General features: G+C 44.2%; 1 protein-coding gene and 1 pseudogene across 14 annotated transcripts; both read right to left on the bottom strand.

Moving 5' to 3' along the window:
• Positions 1 to 2473: 2473 nt before the first annotated feature.
• On the bottom strand, positions 2474 to 4233 carry LOC103627346 (uncharacterized; annotated as a pseudogene). Its single transcript, NR_161241.1, has 3 exons — positions 4030 to 4233; positions 2813 to 3389; positions 2474 to 2731 (listed from the first exon to the last, which is right to left on the bottom strand). The product of NR_161241.1 is annotated as an uncharacterized protein (transcript).
• A 2608-nt stretch (positions 4234 to 6841) lies between these two features.
• Positions 6842 to 13419, bottom strand: LOC100217116 (pseudouridylate synthase). Of its 13 annotated transcripts, none has more exons than XM_008683094.4 (7): positions 13147 to 13419; positions 12905 to 13031; positions 10219 to 10353; positions 9176 to 9315; positions 8670 to 9032; positions 8445 to 8507; positions 6842 to 7269 (listed from the first exon to the last, which is right to left on the bottom strand). In XM_008683094.4, the coding sequence occupies exons 1-7, from the start codon at positions 13222 to 13224 to the stop codon at positions 7033 to 7035; spliced, it is 1143 nt and encodes a 380-aa protein (XP_008681316.1). In that variant the 5' UTR covers positions 13225 to 13419; the 3' UTR covers positions 6842 to 7032. The 13 variants fall into 13 exon arrangements, with proteins under 13 accessions (XP_008681316.1, XP_020408712.1, XP_020408711.1 ...); XM_020553123.3 differs by having other exon boundaries at positions 12905 to 13025; XM_020553122.3 differs by having other exon boundaries at positions 12905 to 13028; positions 13147 to 13370.
• Between the last annotated feature and the right edge of the window lie 213 nt (positions 13420 to 13632).

Genomic DNA, 13632 nt, shown 5'->3' with positions numbered 1-13632 from the left:
AGGCCCGCTAGGCCCTTCGAGGCTTCACCCAGCGCCCCCGAGTGGACTACGATGAGACCTTCAGCCCCGTCGTCAAGTTCGCCACCATTCGTGTCGTCCTCTCCCTCGCCCTCTCCCAGAATTGGGTGATCCATCAACTCGATGTCAAGAACACCTTCCTCCATGGCACTCTGACAGATACTGTCTATTGCAGCCAGCCCACCGGCTTCCTCGACGCTGCTCACCCGGACCTGGTCTACCGGCTGAACCGCTCCCTCTACGGCCTCAAGTAGGCGCCACATGCCTGGTATAGCCGCTTCGCCACCCACATGGCCTCCATCGGCTTCGTCGAGGACAAGTTAGATACATCACTATTCATCTATCGGCGGGGCAAGGACACTGCCTACCTCCTCTACGTCGACGACATTGTGCTCAAGGCCTCCACCGCCGATCTCCTACAACGCACGATCATCGCCCTTCAGCGGGAGTTTGCGATGAAGGACCTGGGGCCTCTCCATTACTTCCTCGGCATCACTGCCGAACGCCGGCCCTAGGGTCTCTTCCTGCACCAACGCTAGTACGCCATCGACATTCTGGAGCGGGTTGGCATGTCCGATTGTAAGCCCTGTTCCACGCCTGTTGACACTCAGGCGAAGCTCTCAGAGGACGACGGGCCCCTGGTCGCTGATGCGACATCTTACCAGAGCCTGATAGACGTGCTCCACTACCTCACCTTCTCCCGCCCCGACATCGCCTACGCCATCTAGCAGGTGTGCCTCCATATGCACACTCCACGGGAGCCCCATCTCACTGCTCTCAAGTGGATCCTGCGCAACCTCCACGGCTCCCTCAACTATGGCCTCCTCCTCCGCCCATCCTCGACGTCGGAACTTGTGGTCTACACGGACGCTGACTGGGTCGGCTGCCCCGACACGAGCCGGTCCACCTCCGGCTATGCCGTGTTCTTAGGCGCCAACCTCGTCTCCTAGGCTGCCAAGCGGCATCCCGTCATCTCCCGCTCTAGCGCGGAGGCCGAGTACCACGTTGTGGCCAATGGCGTGGCCGAGGCCTCATGGATGCGCCAGCTCCTCCACGAGCTCCACAGCCCCCTTCAGCACGCCACCCTCGTCTAGTGCGACAACGTCAGCGCCGTCTACCTCTCCACCAATCTCGTGCAACATCAGCGCATGAAGCATGTGGAGATCGACCTGCACTTCATCCAGGAGCGTGTCGCTGCAGGTGACGTTCGGGTCCTCAGCGTCCCACAACATTGCAGTTCGTCGACATCTTCACCAAGGGACTGTCGTCCATTGTATTCCTAGACTTCCGGTCCAGTCTCAACATCTGTACAGGATAGAGTTGCGACTGCGGGAGGTGTTAGAGTACCTATTAGGGTTTTGGTACTCTCCATGTGTATTTACTATTTTGCCCCCATTGTAATGGGCTTGGCCCATCTAACTCAGGTTATATATTCATCTTCCAACCCTTCTTAGGGTTAGGGTTTCCTATTCTAACTCTTTGACTCCTTTCCATGTTGGGAGAGCCTATTTCATTCTGTTTCTATCATGGTTGGCGGGCCTAGAAACGGTTTCCGACCCAGTTTTTTTTTAATTAATTTCAAATTCAAAAAATTGAAAAAACTATAAAAATCAGAAAAATTATGATAAAAGACTACATATTTTCCCGGTATATCTCAATTTTATTTTTAAAACTAATCAACATTTTTATTAAAAACAACGAAAAATACCGATTTCCTACCGAGATATCTCCGAAAACCAAATACTGGTTTCCTACCGAGATATCTCTGAAAACCGTTTTATTTGAATTTGAAATACAAATCGGGCAAAAAAATCAAAAAACCTTCGAAAACCGGTACCTCGATGAAACTTTACGATTCCTTGGGCGGTTTCGGTTTACCACCGATTTTTGTCGAAAAACCGTTTTTTGAATTCCTTGAGGTAAAAATATCAAACCAGTCGGGTTTCCCGTTTTTAGCGGTTTTTTCGACGAAAAACCAAAACCGGCCGGCCGAGGGGGTATTTGAACTCAAAACGGTATGGTGAACTCTGGTTTCTATTAGTGTCACTGTCACGTCTTAAAATGGCATAAAACCTCTCATTAATACTAATTTCAGGCATTACGAACAACATTTTTGCTAGTGTTCCCAAAACACTATGGTGGTGTTTGGTTTACCATGGGTGCAATGGAAGTTAAAAAGCGGTGGATTCCAAATCAATGAATACCATTACATGCTTTGTTTGGTTGAGTTTTGTAATACGTTTTGATTCCAATACACTGTTTGTTTTGGAAACCAATGTAACATAATGAAATTAAGAATGTGAGTTTTGTAACAATTTTTGATTCCAATACACTTTTAATATAAGAAATCATTCAACATTATTTGTAAGCATAAAAATTCAGTATTTACCATCATTCCCTTCGCGAACATTCAACAACATTCAAAACTCATAAAAATTTAGTTTTTACCACATTTAGAGCTAACATTCAGCAAACCACATTGAAAGCTGCCGACAGATACAATGCCACATTCAATACCATTCATGAACATTCAACATCATAAAGTTTTAGTTTTTACCATCACTCAACAGCAACATATGAAGAACACTAAAGCTAAAAAGTTTGAGACCAACTCAACCAACAGCAACTTCCAAAGCTCCATCATTCCACAGCAAGACTAGCACCTTCACCTTCACTTTGACCTCTCTCTCTCTCTCTCTCCTTGCTGCTTCATCTAGCAAAAATTAAACAATTAGCGAATTAAACCAATATAAAAACTAGCCATGTACATTTCTACAAACAAAATTCTAGTTACCACGTAGCATGTCGACAATGTATTCCCTCCTCAGTGGTTCTGGAAGTGCAAACAACATCCCCATTTGATCTGGCATCCTGACAAACACATCAGCTGCTTTGATAACTTCTGAGCTAGTAAATTCAAGTCTTCAGACCTCATTGATCGCCTTCTCTCTTAGCTTTTGTTGTGGATCCTCATCCCTTGCCTTCTCTTTGTTGGATGCCTCACGATCCATAGCTTGCGCCATTTTTCCAATTGACATGGTGGCAACCTTCAGATCACCACTCACTTCATTGAACACGTCAAGAAGCGGGTCACTTGATGCGGTCTTCATTCCTTTCCACTCTTTCTTCCGTTTCTTGGAGCTAGATGATGTTGAGTCAACAAAATGCCTCGGTGTCTCTACAAATGTCATGTCCTCTCCAACCTCTTCATCATTAGCATTTACACAAACTAACTCTTCTTCCAAGTTTTTAACAGCATCTGTCATGTCTTCCGCACCTTCACCTGTGGCCATGTCCTTGGAATATACCATTGAGAGTTCATCATAGTAAGGAAAGGAGACTCCATACAACCCTTTTGCATCTGGATTATTCTGTGAAAAAACAAAGGCACATCATCACCAACAGATAGATTAATTATATATACGATACTAGAAAAATAATTGTACAATTATAATTGTACAGTTATCACCAGCAGATACTAGAAAAATTATAACTATACAATTATAATTGTACATAGAAAAGTATAATTGTACAATAGAAAAGTATAACTGTTTCAAGTATCTACAAATTTTATCTTACTGTATATTTTCAGAAACAACTCTATACCATTCAACCTATGCCAAAACCCTGTAATTATTTATTTATTTAATTATATACTATATGCACGTTTCTGCTAATTAAAGAATATACAAGATTATAATGAAGCTTTTATTTTAGATAATCGCCCAGTTTTGACATAAATGGAGCAGCAGGGTGCCAGCATAAAAACGCAGCAGGGTGCCACGCTGATTATAATGAAGCTTTTACTCGACAGGGTGCCAACATTCCACACCAGGAAATTTGCATATGAAACCCACAATATAATGATGATGCAATATATGATTCACTTGCTCAATACTGGAACAGCCAACTCAGATCATTCTATTTCATATAAGCACCCAGTTTACATAAACGGAGCAGCATGCAATATGTATTGTATTGTTGTTTACTAAGTCAGCAACAGAAAAGTACCTTGCAATGTGTCTCATATTGTTGTTTCTCGCACTGAATCATCTTCTTGGTCGGATCCCATGTGAACCCACTCTTGTTCAACATCTGCTCCAAAGCAGAATACTTTGTCTTGAAGTATCTTAACCTTGAATCGATATGAGGAGTTGCAGAAATTCTTGAATCAGGTAGCTTTTCAGCGAGGCGAGCTTCAAGTACTGAAGTGTAACCATGCTTGAAACTCCCATCACTCCACCTCGGATCTAAAGAAACATCAACCAATGCTTTGATCAGTTCATCATCTTCAACGGGGATCCACTTCCTTTTGTTTTTCCCCTACCACGAACAGCAATAGAGCCCTCCGAAATGTCCATTCTGTATACAAATGGTGACAAGTTAGAAACACATATATAGTCAAAAATAGTAATACAACCATGAAAAGTACTTAAGCATCAAAAGTACCATGAAAAATAATCAATGAGAAGCCCTATAAGCATTATACATCCCCTGTGCAAGAGTGTCTCGAAAAGTACTCCACTCATTTGTTGTGGAGATACCCATAATGAATTCTGGTTCTCCAACTTCTCCCTCGGGCATTTCAGAATCTACCACCGATTGTTCCTCACTTTCCATAGGGTCTCTAGACATTTTTTGCAAAATTAGATTGTGCAAAAGGGCACATGCCATTATTATACGGCATTGCGTCTTTATAGGAAAATATGAAGGGGATCTAAGAATTGCCCATCGCCCTTTAAGCCTTCCAAAAGCCCCCTCTATGATATTTCTTGCTCGAGCATGACACATATTGAAATACTTCTCGTCACTATGTGGTGGATTTTGCACTGTCCAACCACCCAAATGGTACCGCTGACCTCGATAAGGTGCTAGAAATCCATTGGCGTTTGTATAACCCGCGTCAACAAGATAATAACAACCTAAAAGGATATTTTCAAGTTAATATCCACACTTAAAACACTATACTAACAAACCAAATAGAAGTTATTGAAATAAAACTCACCTTGAGGGATACACAATCCATTTGGCCTCAAGATAGCATCACGCAGCACACGACCGTCATGCGCTGAACCCTCCCAACCAGGCAGCATATAGATGAATTGCATATCGGGTGCACAAACACCCAATACATTTGTCACAATGTCCGCTTTCCTCGACCTATATCTTCCTTTTAGATGTGTTGGCACAGCTACCTTGATAGCGGTTCCGTCTAATGCACCCAAACAATTCTACAAATATGTCATAAAAGAAATATCACTTCAATGCATCTATTTATAGTTGAAGAAAAACCTTAAAGTTTTATGTATTTACCTTAAAGTTTTTCCAAGTATTATCTGTGCTATTATCTGGAATTGGGTCAGGAGTCTTAAGAAGCAAATGTTGCAACTTTAGAACAGTTAGAAGGCATAAGTTGAGCTGCCTACTAACCGTCTCGCCGCTTCGAAAGAAAAACCTTCCAATTGTTCGGTTCTTCAAATGATGAGCCAACGTATACAAAAAATAAACCACTATCTCCTCTAGGGTCATATTGTGTGTGGCCTTTAGCCCACCAACATCTCTAAGCATCTCACACAAAATAAAGAAAGTTCTTCTAACCATACGAAGCTCACTAATACATTTTCTATCACTCTCACGAATGAGTTCATTTAAATTCTCCATCCTACACTCTCTATTTCTTAACCTTCTTTCTAACTCAGACATTTTCTTCTATATGCTAATCCCATGAGCAACCAAACATAATAGTACGTGACAAGGAGAGAACTCAAGATACCCCTAAATGCCATATTCCTTCGTCGAGTTCTTGAGGATAAATCTGGAGGTCAACGAATTATAATTTAGGATAAAAAGATATTATTCTGCAACATAGACACAAAAGTAAAGTTTAAATATGAAGATAAATAAATTGTCGAGGTTCCGTCCTACGATTCACTTCTCCCCTTCTCTCGCATCAAACATTATCAGCATCGAGCATCGGGCATCATCATTGGCTATTTTGAGGAACACGCGTGGCTACTCGAGGCTTATTACAATGCCTTATGACCGATGGCGCAGGAAGACGTGACGACAGCAGCGACGGAGGGTGTCGTCTCGCCCTCGATGGTGGAGGAGCTGGAGAGAAAGGCGGCGGAGGCCGAGGCGCGGCTGCGGGAGAAGGAGGAGAACGCCGCGCTGAAGCGACAGATCGAGAGCTACCATGTTAGGTGGCTGGAGCATGAGATCAGGGCCAAGGCCCTGACGGTCGCCCGTCTCACGCCGGTGGCGGCAGATCGAGAGCTACCATTCTTGGCGAGGGATCCTGCTAGGATGCGGTATGTGGTTGGGAAGGGGAGCACGGGCTGAGTCACCCTTGCCACTGGATCTAGAACTCCCACGAACTGGATCTAGAACTCCGATGAACTGGATCTAGAACTCCGACAAGCAGTCTATCGCGCAGTCCACTAGTTCTAGATTTGGGAGATTTGTTACCTAGACGGCAGCGAAGACTTGGCGCCCGCTGCTAGCATCCGAGGAGGGAGGCCTGGGTGGCGGCGCGACACTAGCGTCCGAGGAGGAGAGCTTTCAGCTGAATCGCACGACCCGAACGATTGATTCCGGCTAGAGTTGGAGTGTTTGAGTTTTCTATACGGCGGTATTCGATTTCAATGTATGTAATTTCAATAGAACCCATAACAAACACATGTAACGTTATTTGATACCCGAAGGAATCCTATACCGTTACATTACATCGAACCAGACAAGTCGTATGTTCTTGCATGGAGCACTTATTGCGTTCATCATTTTCAGCTTCTGTGACGACAACAACGCATGAGAGGGCAACTAGTTCAGTAAAACGGAGCCTGTCCAGCCGAATAAACAATTACCTCAGACAGTACAAAAGAGTACTTTGGTCCGTTAGCAGAAACTAGCAGGCCATGAGAGCCCACGGTTGACAGTTCTGAACCAAGAAAATCCTAGGAGGCAACGGAAACTAAAAGATGATACATTTCTGGAAGACAATTCATCTGTAACAAATTAATACAACGTAAGTTTGCACTTACTAAGATGATGAGTTCTGCCAAACGAAATTGGAGGGGAACCTTCAGGAGGCTTCAGGATTTCCTCGTCATAGTTAACCGACATGAGATACAATCCATGTGGTGGTGCTGACAAGGCCACCTTCGCCAGTTCTTTGCGGTCCCTGGCCGCAATGATCGCTGGAACGATATCAGGAGGAAGTGCTTCCTTTCCGACTTGAAGCAGCAAAGCAACCTGCGTCATCCAATACATCATACTTTATTCTGCCATGTCGTCCCAATACCGTTGATGCCTATTGTGCTCACTGGTAGAGTAACTAGAATTTGCTAAGTTCAGGCTATTATATTTAAGTCCATGTAGCTTCCTTTTCCATTCCAAACTATTAGTTGTTTTGGATTTTTTGGTACTACCTAAAAAGCCAAACAACTTATAGTTTAGAACTGAGGGAGTAGTAGAGAAGCTAAAAATAAGGATTAATTGTATACATAACACTCAGTTTTTACAAAATTGGACGGCTAGTTCATTTTGATGCCATGGAGTGGCATGGAAATGAACTAGTTTACAATTTTTCAAAATTTTGAGTGGCATGTTTCCAACTGACCTTCAAAGTAATGGGATTCTAATTTTCATAACTTGTTGACCATGTATGATAGCCAATTTCCATTTCTATAAAAGGCTGAAGGCTTATTGGCCAATATTGAAATAGATGGAGATATAACTAGTTTTCCACTTACATTATGACTACCAATGCAGAGGTACGAAGGTGATTCCACAATTGATTTCAAATTTCAACTATTAGGTGTAGGGAAAATAAAAGAGTAAAATGCAGTGGCGGTCCTCGAACTTAACACCCTGTGTCACTTTAGTCCCTAAACTCAAAAAACTAGGAAAACGGGTTCTGTAACTTGGTCGGCCCGTGCAAAACCGTCCAAAACCGGGTTTCTTCAAACCGGATGCCGACTTTGCGTGCCACGTTGGAGCACACTAATGAAAGTTCGAGAACCTAAGTGACACAACATGCTAAATTCGGAGACTCAAGTGGCATAGCATGCCACTTTGGAGACCCAAGTTACTTTAACGTGACACGCCATGTTGACATCTGGTTTGAGCAAACCCGGTTTTGGACGGTTTAGGATCCAAGTTCCAGCATCCATTTTCCAGTTTTGAGAGTTTGAGGATCTAAATGACACAACATACTAAGTTCAAAGACCTCTGAAAGACAAACAAGGTTGCCATAAATGAGTTCAGAATTTTTTCCCATGCACCTAAGATAAATAAATGTTGGAGTACATATTATGATTTAGGAAAATGGAGGACTCAGCACAAATGTTAAGGTACAAATATGTAAATCAGAAAGAAGCTAAATTTGAAACAGGCATTTACACTGTTACACACTACGTTAAACTTACCATGTTCCTCACTTGTCTGTACAGAAAACCGGTGCCTTCAACCTCGAGCTGTAAGACAGCACCCTGTAGAGTATACGAACAAAAAAGAAATACCATGTCAACCTCAACGAACACCAAATGGAAGCTGGCCAATGTGTAAAGATAAAAGTATAAAACCAATACTGAACAGCACACCCAGTGTGAAAAAAGAAGTAATAAAAACATTTTGGTTTGGAAATCAATTACCATTTCAGTAACATCAAAACGTGTTATCTTCTTTGTGGGCCTGCGCTCACCGTCATTATGTGCAGCATTAGCAAAAGACGTGAAGTCATGGATTCCAACAAAATAATTTGCAGCCTCCTGCATGGCATGGGGATTAAGTTTATAAGCACTATGATAAGCATAGTGATTATGAAAGGGATCCATGATTGCTTCATTATAGATCTTGTAGCGATAGACTTTGCTCTTTGTGGATGAGCGAGCATGGAATTCAGGACGTGCTGCACTAATTTCCCTGACTCGAATCTCAGGAGGAAGGAGTCCATTCATTGCAGAATGAATACTACTGAGGCAACTGTAACTGAAGGGTGTAGTAAAATGTGCCACCTGAAAACAACAAATATTGTATGTAATCCCCCAGTATTTCATATAAAACATAATATTGACATTTAACAGTGCAGGATACGCAAACCAGATGATAGATATCAATTTAAGCTTCAGTATACAGTTATGCAGTATGTTTATTAAACCTGACCCCATGCATGAACACCTGTATCAGTCCTGCCTGCACCGACTAAGCATAGTTTCTTCCGATCCAGCTTAGTGATGCATATCAGCGCATCCTCTAGAAAATATTGTATTGTTGGAATTGATGGTTGATACTGCCAACCTGAGATATAATGGTGAGAATCATGTTAGGCTGCAAAATTACACTACTCGTGAAACCTAAGGGATGTGCATGCGAAAGGTGAAGCAGTATTAACTAATTAAATACTGGTTGGTAGCTAAAGTATAAGGGGTGGCTATCAAGCTAACAGCTTTAGAACTAGCATTGTTCAAATTCGAAAAATTCTGATTAATGATCATGGACCATCTTATTTTTTATTCAGAAGTAATTCAATCATCAGGTAACATGCCGAGCCTAATCGAGCTGACGTGTAGTTGACATCCATACTAAATTGACAATTTTTCTTTTCGAGGACCTATGCATGCACATAGATACATCAAAAGACTAAAAACTTAAATAGGAGTTCTAGAGTCATTGGACGATGATAACTAATCATATCGCATCTAATTGTGATAGCTGACAAAGAATTTTGCACAAAGTTTGATAACATGAAGATAAACCTAAATCAAATCCAAATTTGAGGCCTGGATTAATTACTTAATTGGAATTCAATTTTACTCAGTTTGAGTATGTTGTAACTTAAATCAAATCCACCTATTAGGCGTGGACTATTTTTTTTCTTGAACAATACAGGAGAACCGTGTGTCATTTCATTGAGAAGAAAAAAGTTACATCAGAGGGACAAGAGTCCACTCCTAGTACAGGGTAGAGAGGCTCCAAGACACCACAAACACCAACAGTACAAGAATTACCATGACTAACGACTACATGACCAGGGCCAAGGAAACACACAGAGGCTTATGTGATTAACAACTGAAGGAACAGTTCTTGAAGAGCAGAGGCTCCATCCATAGTTCCATACACAATAAAAAACCTTCAATTGTCAGTTGTCACTGCATGTAAAACCTCTTGGACATTAGGAGAAGATCCTTCAAAAACACATACATTGTGATGCTTCCAGATTTGCCAGGCGTCCAGGATAATCAAAGAATTCAGCCCCTTTCTCATCTTTATCAAACCCCTTGATTGCTTTGCACGACCATTTAGAGAAATGGGCCACTCCTGGATGAGGAGCAATAGCTGGAAGCCACAATCTAATTAGAATCATTGTTCACACCTATCGCACAAACACACGACTAACAAGGGTGTGCTGAATAGTTTCTTGATTTATTCTCGTTAGAGTACCCGTTTAGGGTTTGAGGTTTACCCCATGTAATTACAATCTCATCACTGTGTAATGGGCCAGATCCAACTAACTTGGTCTATTAATACATCACCCAACCCCGTGTTAGGGCCAAGGTTTCCCACATGGTATAGAGCCAGTTTTTTTCTCCTTCCCACCCTCTCCCTCCCAGCAGCCGCCGACCACCAGCTGCTACCCCTCTCTTCGCTGCCAGGCCCTCTACCCTAGTCGTCGGCCGCCGTCGGCCTCTCCCTGCCGCAGCCCCACTTCTGCTCTGACCAGCCGCCGTCGGCCTCACCCTGCTGCAGGTGCTCCCCGCTGCGGCCCCCTTCCCCAGGCTCCTCCACCCGCGTCGAACACCCTTCATGGCTCCGACGATCGGTGCCCCTCCCCTCTCCCCTGCAGTCATCGCCTCAGCCAACGCGGTTGTTGCCGCAGTCCTAGCCGCCTCCACCGAGTCAGGCCCAGGCCTGGCAGGCTCCCTGGCCGCCACCGCAGATCTGGTCGGCGTGTCCCTGCCCCACGCCGCTGACCTAGCCGCCAGCACGGGCCACCTCCTCGCCCCACCCGTGGGCGCGGCCCCAGGCATCGCCGCTGCCACCGCAGCAAGCCTGCTTGGACGGCAGACCGCCAGCGCTACCTCTCAGGCTGCGCTGCTCGGTTTCCCCACCTCCGGCGCCCTCTGGCTCACCCCCGGTGCGAACACAACACCCCTGGGCACAGCACACTTGCAGGAGATGACCCCCCCTTTATCGCCGGCCTCGGACCTCTCCCCGGAACCCTCTCACCCGCGCAGCAGCGCCCTCGTCGACCCCCGCTGGGCTTCACCCTCACTGCTCCCACGTGGGCCGACATGGTTGCCTCTTCGACGGCTCCTCCACCCACATCCTCCGCGCTGGTCTAAGGGCCTTGCAAACCCTGGCTAGACGGGTAAAGGGTACAACCTATGCAGAGTGTAAAACTAGTATATCAATCGTGCTCACGGACATGAGTGAGGATGGGCATTGCATTGTGGGATTCTATTATTCATCTATGCTCTGTTATTTAATTGGGTTGGTATCTATTTATACTTAGTAACTGCTAATAAAATTTTGACCAATCTTTTTAAAAGATGCTCAGCCTTAACTATTTTCCTTGGTAAGCTTTACACTATACATGAGCCCCACCGTAGGTGAGCTCATGCACATTATTCACCACACTTGTTGGGCGATTAACGTATGTGAGCTCTCCTTTGCTATAATCACACCAGGTCAAGAACAGGTACTGCAGGATGAGAAGCATGAAGGATGCCACGATGAGTTCGGAGAGATCTAAACCGTCGTCTCCCAGTCAACTATGCACCGTGGAGATATTATCTTAGTTCGATTTAATTCATTATTAGTTATTTTGTAAGACATTTTTGTTCTGTAATAAAGTTGATGACATTCGTCTCTATACACCGAGTCATTATATGTGTGGATCTTGTTCCTGGTGCACATATAAAACGCATCTGGATTTGCCCTTAAATCCGAGTGTGACATACAATATCTTCATCTACAGTTCAGCACATCACATGTACAAAGGTTAAGATGAAGTGTTGAAGCCTAACACTTTCTCTACTCTTCACTCTTCAAGTCCAGGTAGTACCATGTAAGAAAATTATCACAACAAAGGCCTTAGTCTGTCTGCAGCAACTATTCTATCTCATCCCCTATCTTATCCCCTATTTTAAACTTCACTCTCAGTGTAATCTATAGTGCAAATCTCTATTTTACAGGATCTGCTGCGGACAACCTTAATATGCTAAGATAAGGCACCAACACCATGAATCAGTAAGTGCATCTTGCCAGTAAACCAGTTGTCCGCATAAGCAGCTTGTTGAAAAATCTGGCTAGATGAAAAGTTACGTTTGGCACTCCAGCTTCTCTACAGCCTACTTCTCAATGCTCAGCCATCGGACCCACATGTCAATGAGTGAGGAGGGGCTGCTGTCATGGTTGCCGTCACTAGAGCTATCATCATGGTTGCAAAGAGGAGGGTAATAAATCTAGCATGGGTCAGAGAGCACATGTACGTAGACACTAGACACTGGTGAACTTAAGCTGCTGGCAGGAAAAAAAACTGGCTTCACTCATGGCTGTCACCGTGACCCTATTTAACACTGGATCCATTCCAAGTTGTAGGTCATTTTAGTTTTCTTCTAAATATAAATCTAGCATTGACCAAATTTATACAAAAGCATATTAACATGTACAATAAATACACTATCAAATTACATTCCATGATTAATACAGATAATCTGATGTTTTAAATGTTGGTGTATTTTTCTATAGGCCTGGGCGAAAACTAGAGAAATTTAACTTAGAAAAAAAAAACCTAAAATGGCCTCTGATTTGAGACGAAGGGTGTATTATGGTAAACCATTGTATATAATTAATCTTAGATGTTATATCAGGAATCAAATCAAACCTTTGAACTTTGTTCCATCGTAGGCGATGACCATCCTCCACTTGTGCATGTTCTCCGGCAGCGCCGTGTCACCTTCGGCCGCCTCTGGCGCGAGAAGAGAGAGTTGGCAGCCATTGGCGAGCTGCTGCTGCCCGTCCGAGGGAGAAAACAATACATCATTTCACTTGAGATGAAAAAAGAAGGGGACGGGAGGAGGAAGGGAGCGAGGGAGGACTGGAGAACGAGGAGGCGCAGGGCTTTACCGAGGTATTTCGGCCGCAGGCGGTGGCGGAGGCGCGGATAGGAAGAGGCGCAGAGCGGAGGGGTGCTAGGCCCAGCATATCCAGTTCTCAGAGCAGCGCCAGGAGCGCGTCGGAGGACTCAGCGATGTTCCGACGAATACAACCGCTAGCGGCAGTCCTTCTGGACCAGCCCTACATAGACCGCAGAAAGCGGAGGGGCGTTGGATGGACAGGGACAGCGGCGCGGCCAGCCGAGAGAAGAAGAGAAACAGACTCAAGCTGGCTCCAGCTTAGGGCTCTTTAGACCTTGTTCGTTTATGTCGGATTGATGGATCGGAACGATTCCTAACCGGATTGCTTCTCTAATTTATATAAACTTTGATTAGCTGGAACGATTCTGGGTGCAATCCGACACAAACGAACAAAACCTTAAAGGGCTCTAAAACACTCCGGCTCCAACTCTTTCATATTGCTCTAGCTCTTTCTACGGAGTCACGCTCGTGCGGT

The sequence above is a fragment of the Zea mays genome, chromosome 5 (genome assembly GCF_902167145.1).
Source record: "Zea mays cultivar B73 chromosome 5, Zm-B73-REFERENCE-NAM-5.0, whole genome shotgun sequence".
NCBI classification, from domain to species: Eukaryota; Viridiplantae; Streptophyta; class Magnoliopsida; order Poales; family Poaceae; genus Zea; species Zea mays.
Note: the sequence above shows the minus strand (reverse complement) of the source record. Positions and strands in the feature narration are given on the sequence as shown.

What these genes read in the sequence shown, in the direction of transcription:
- LOC100217116 (XM_008683094.4), bottom strand. Translation starts at nt 13,224, where the DNA reads ATGCTGGGCCTAGCACCCCTCCGCTCTGCGCCTCTTCCTATCCGCGCC. An exon ending in GTGTTCATGCATGGGGTCAG is followed by an intron (nt 9,033 to 9,175) that starts GTTTAATAAACA and finishes TGTTGTTTTCAG; the next exon opens with GTGGCACATTTTACTACACC. An exon ending in ACAGACAAGTGAGGAACATG is followed by an intron (nt 7,270 to 8,444) that starts GTAAGTTTAACG and finishes TGGATGACGCAG; the next exon opens with GTTGCTTTGCTGCTTCAAGT.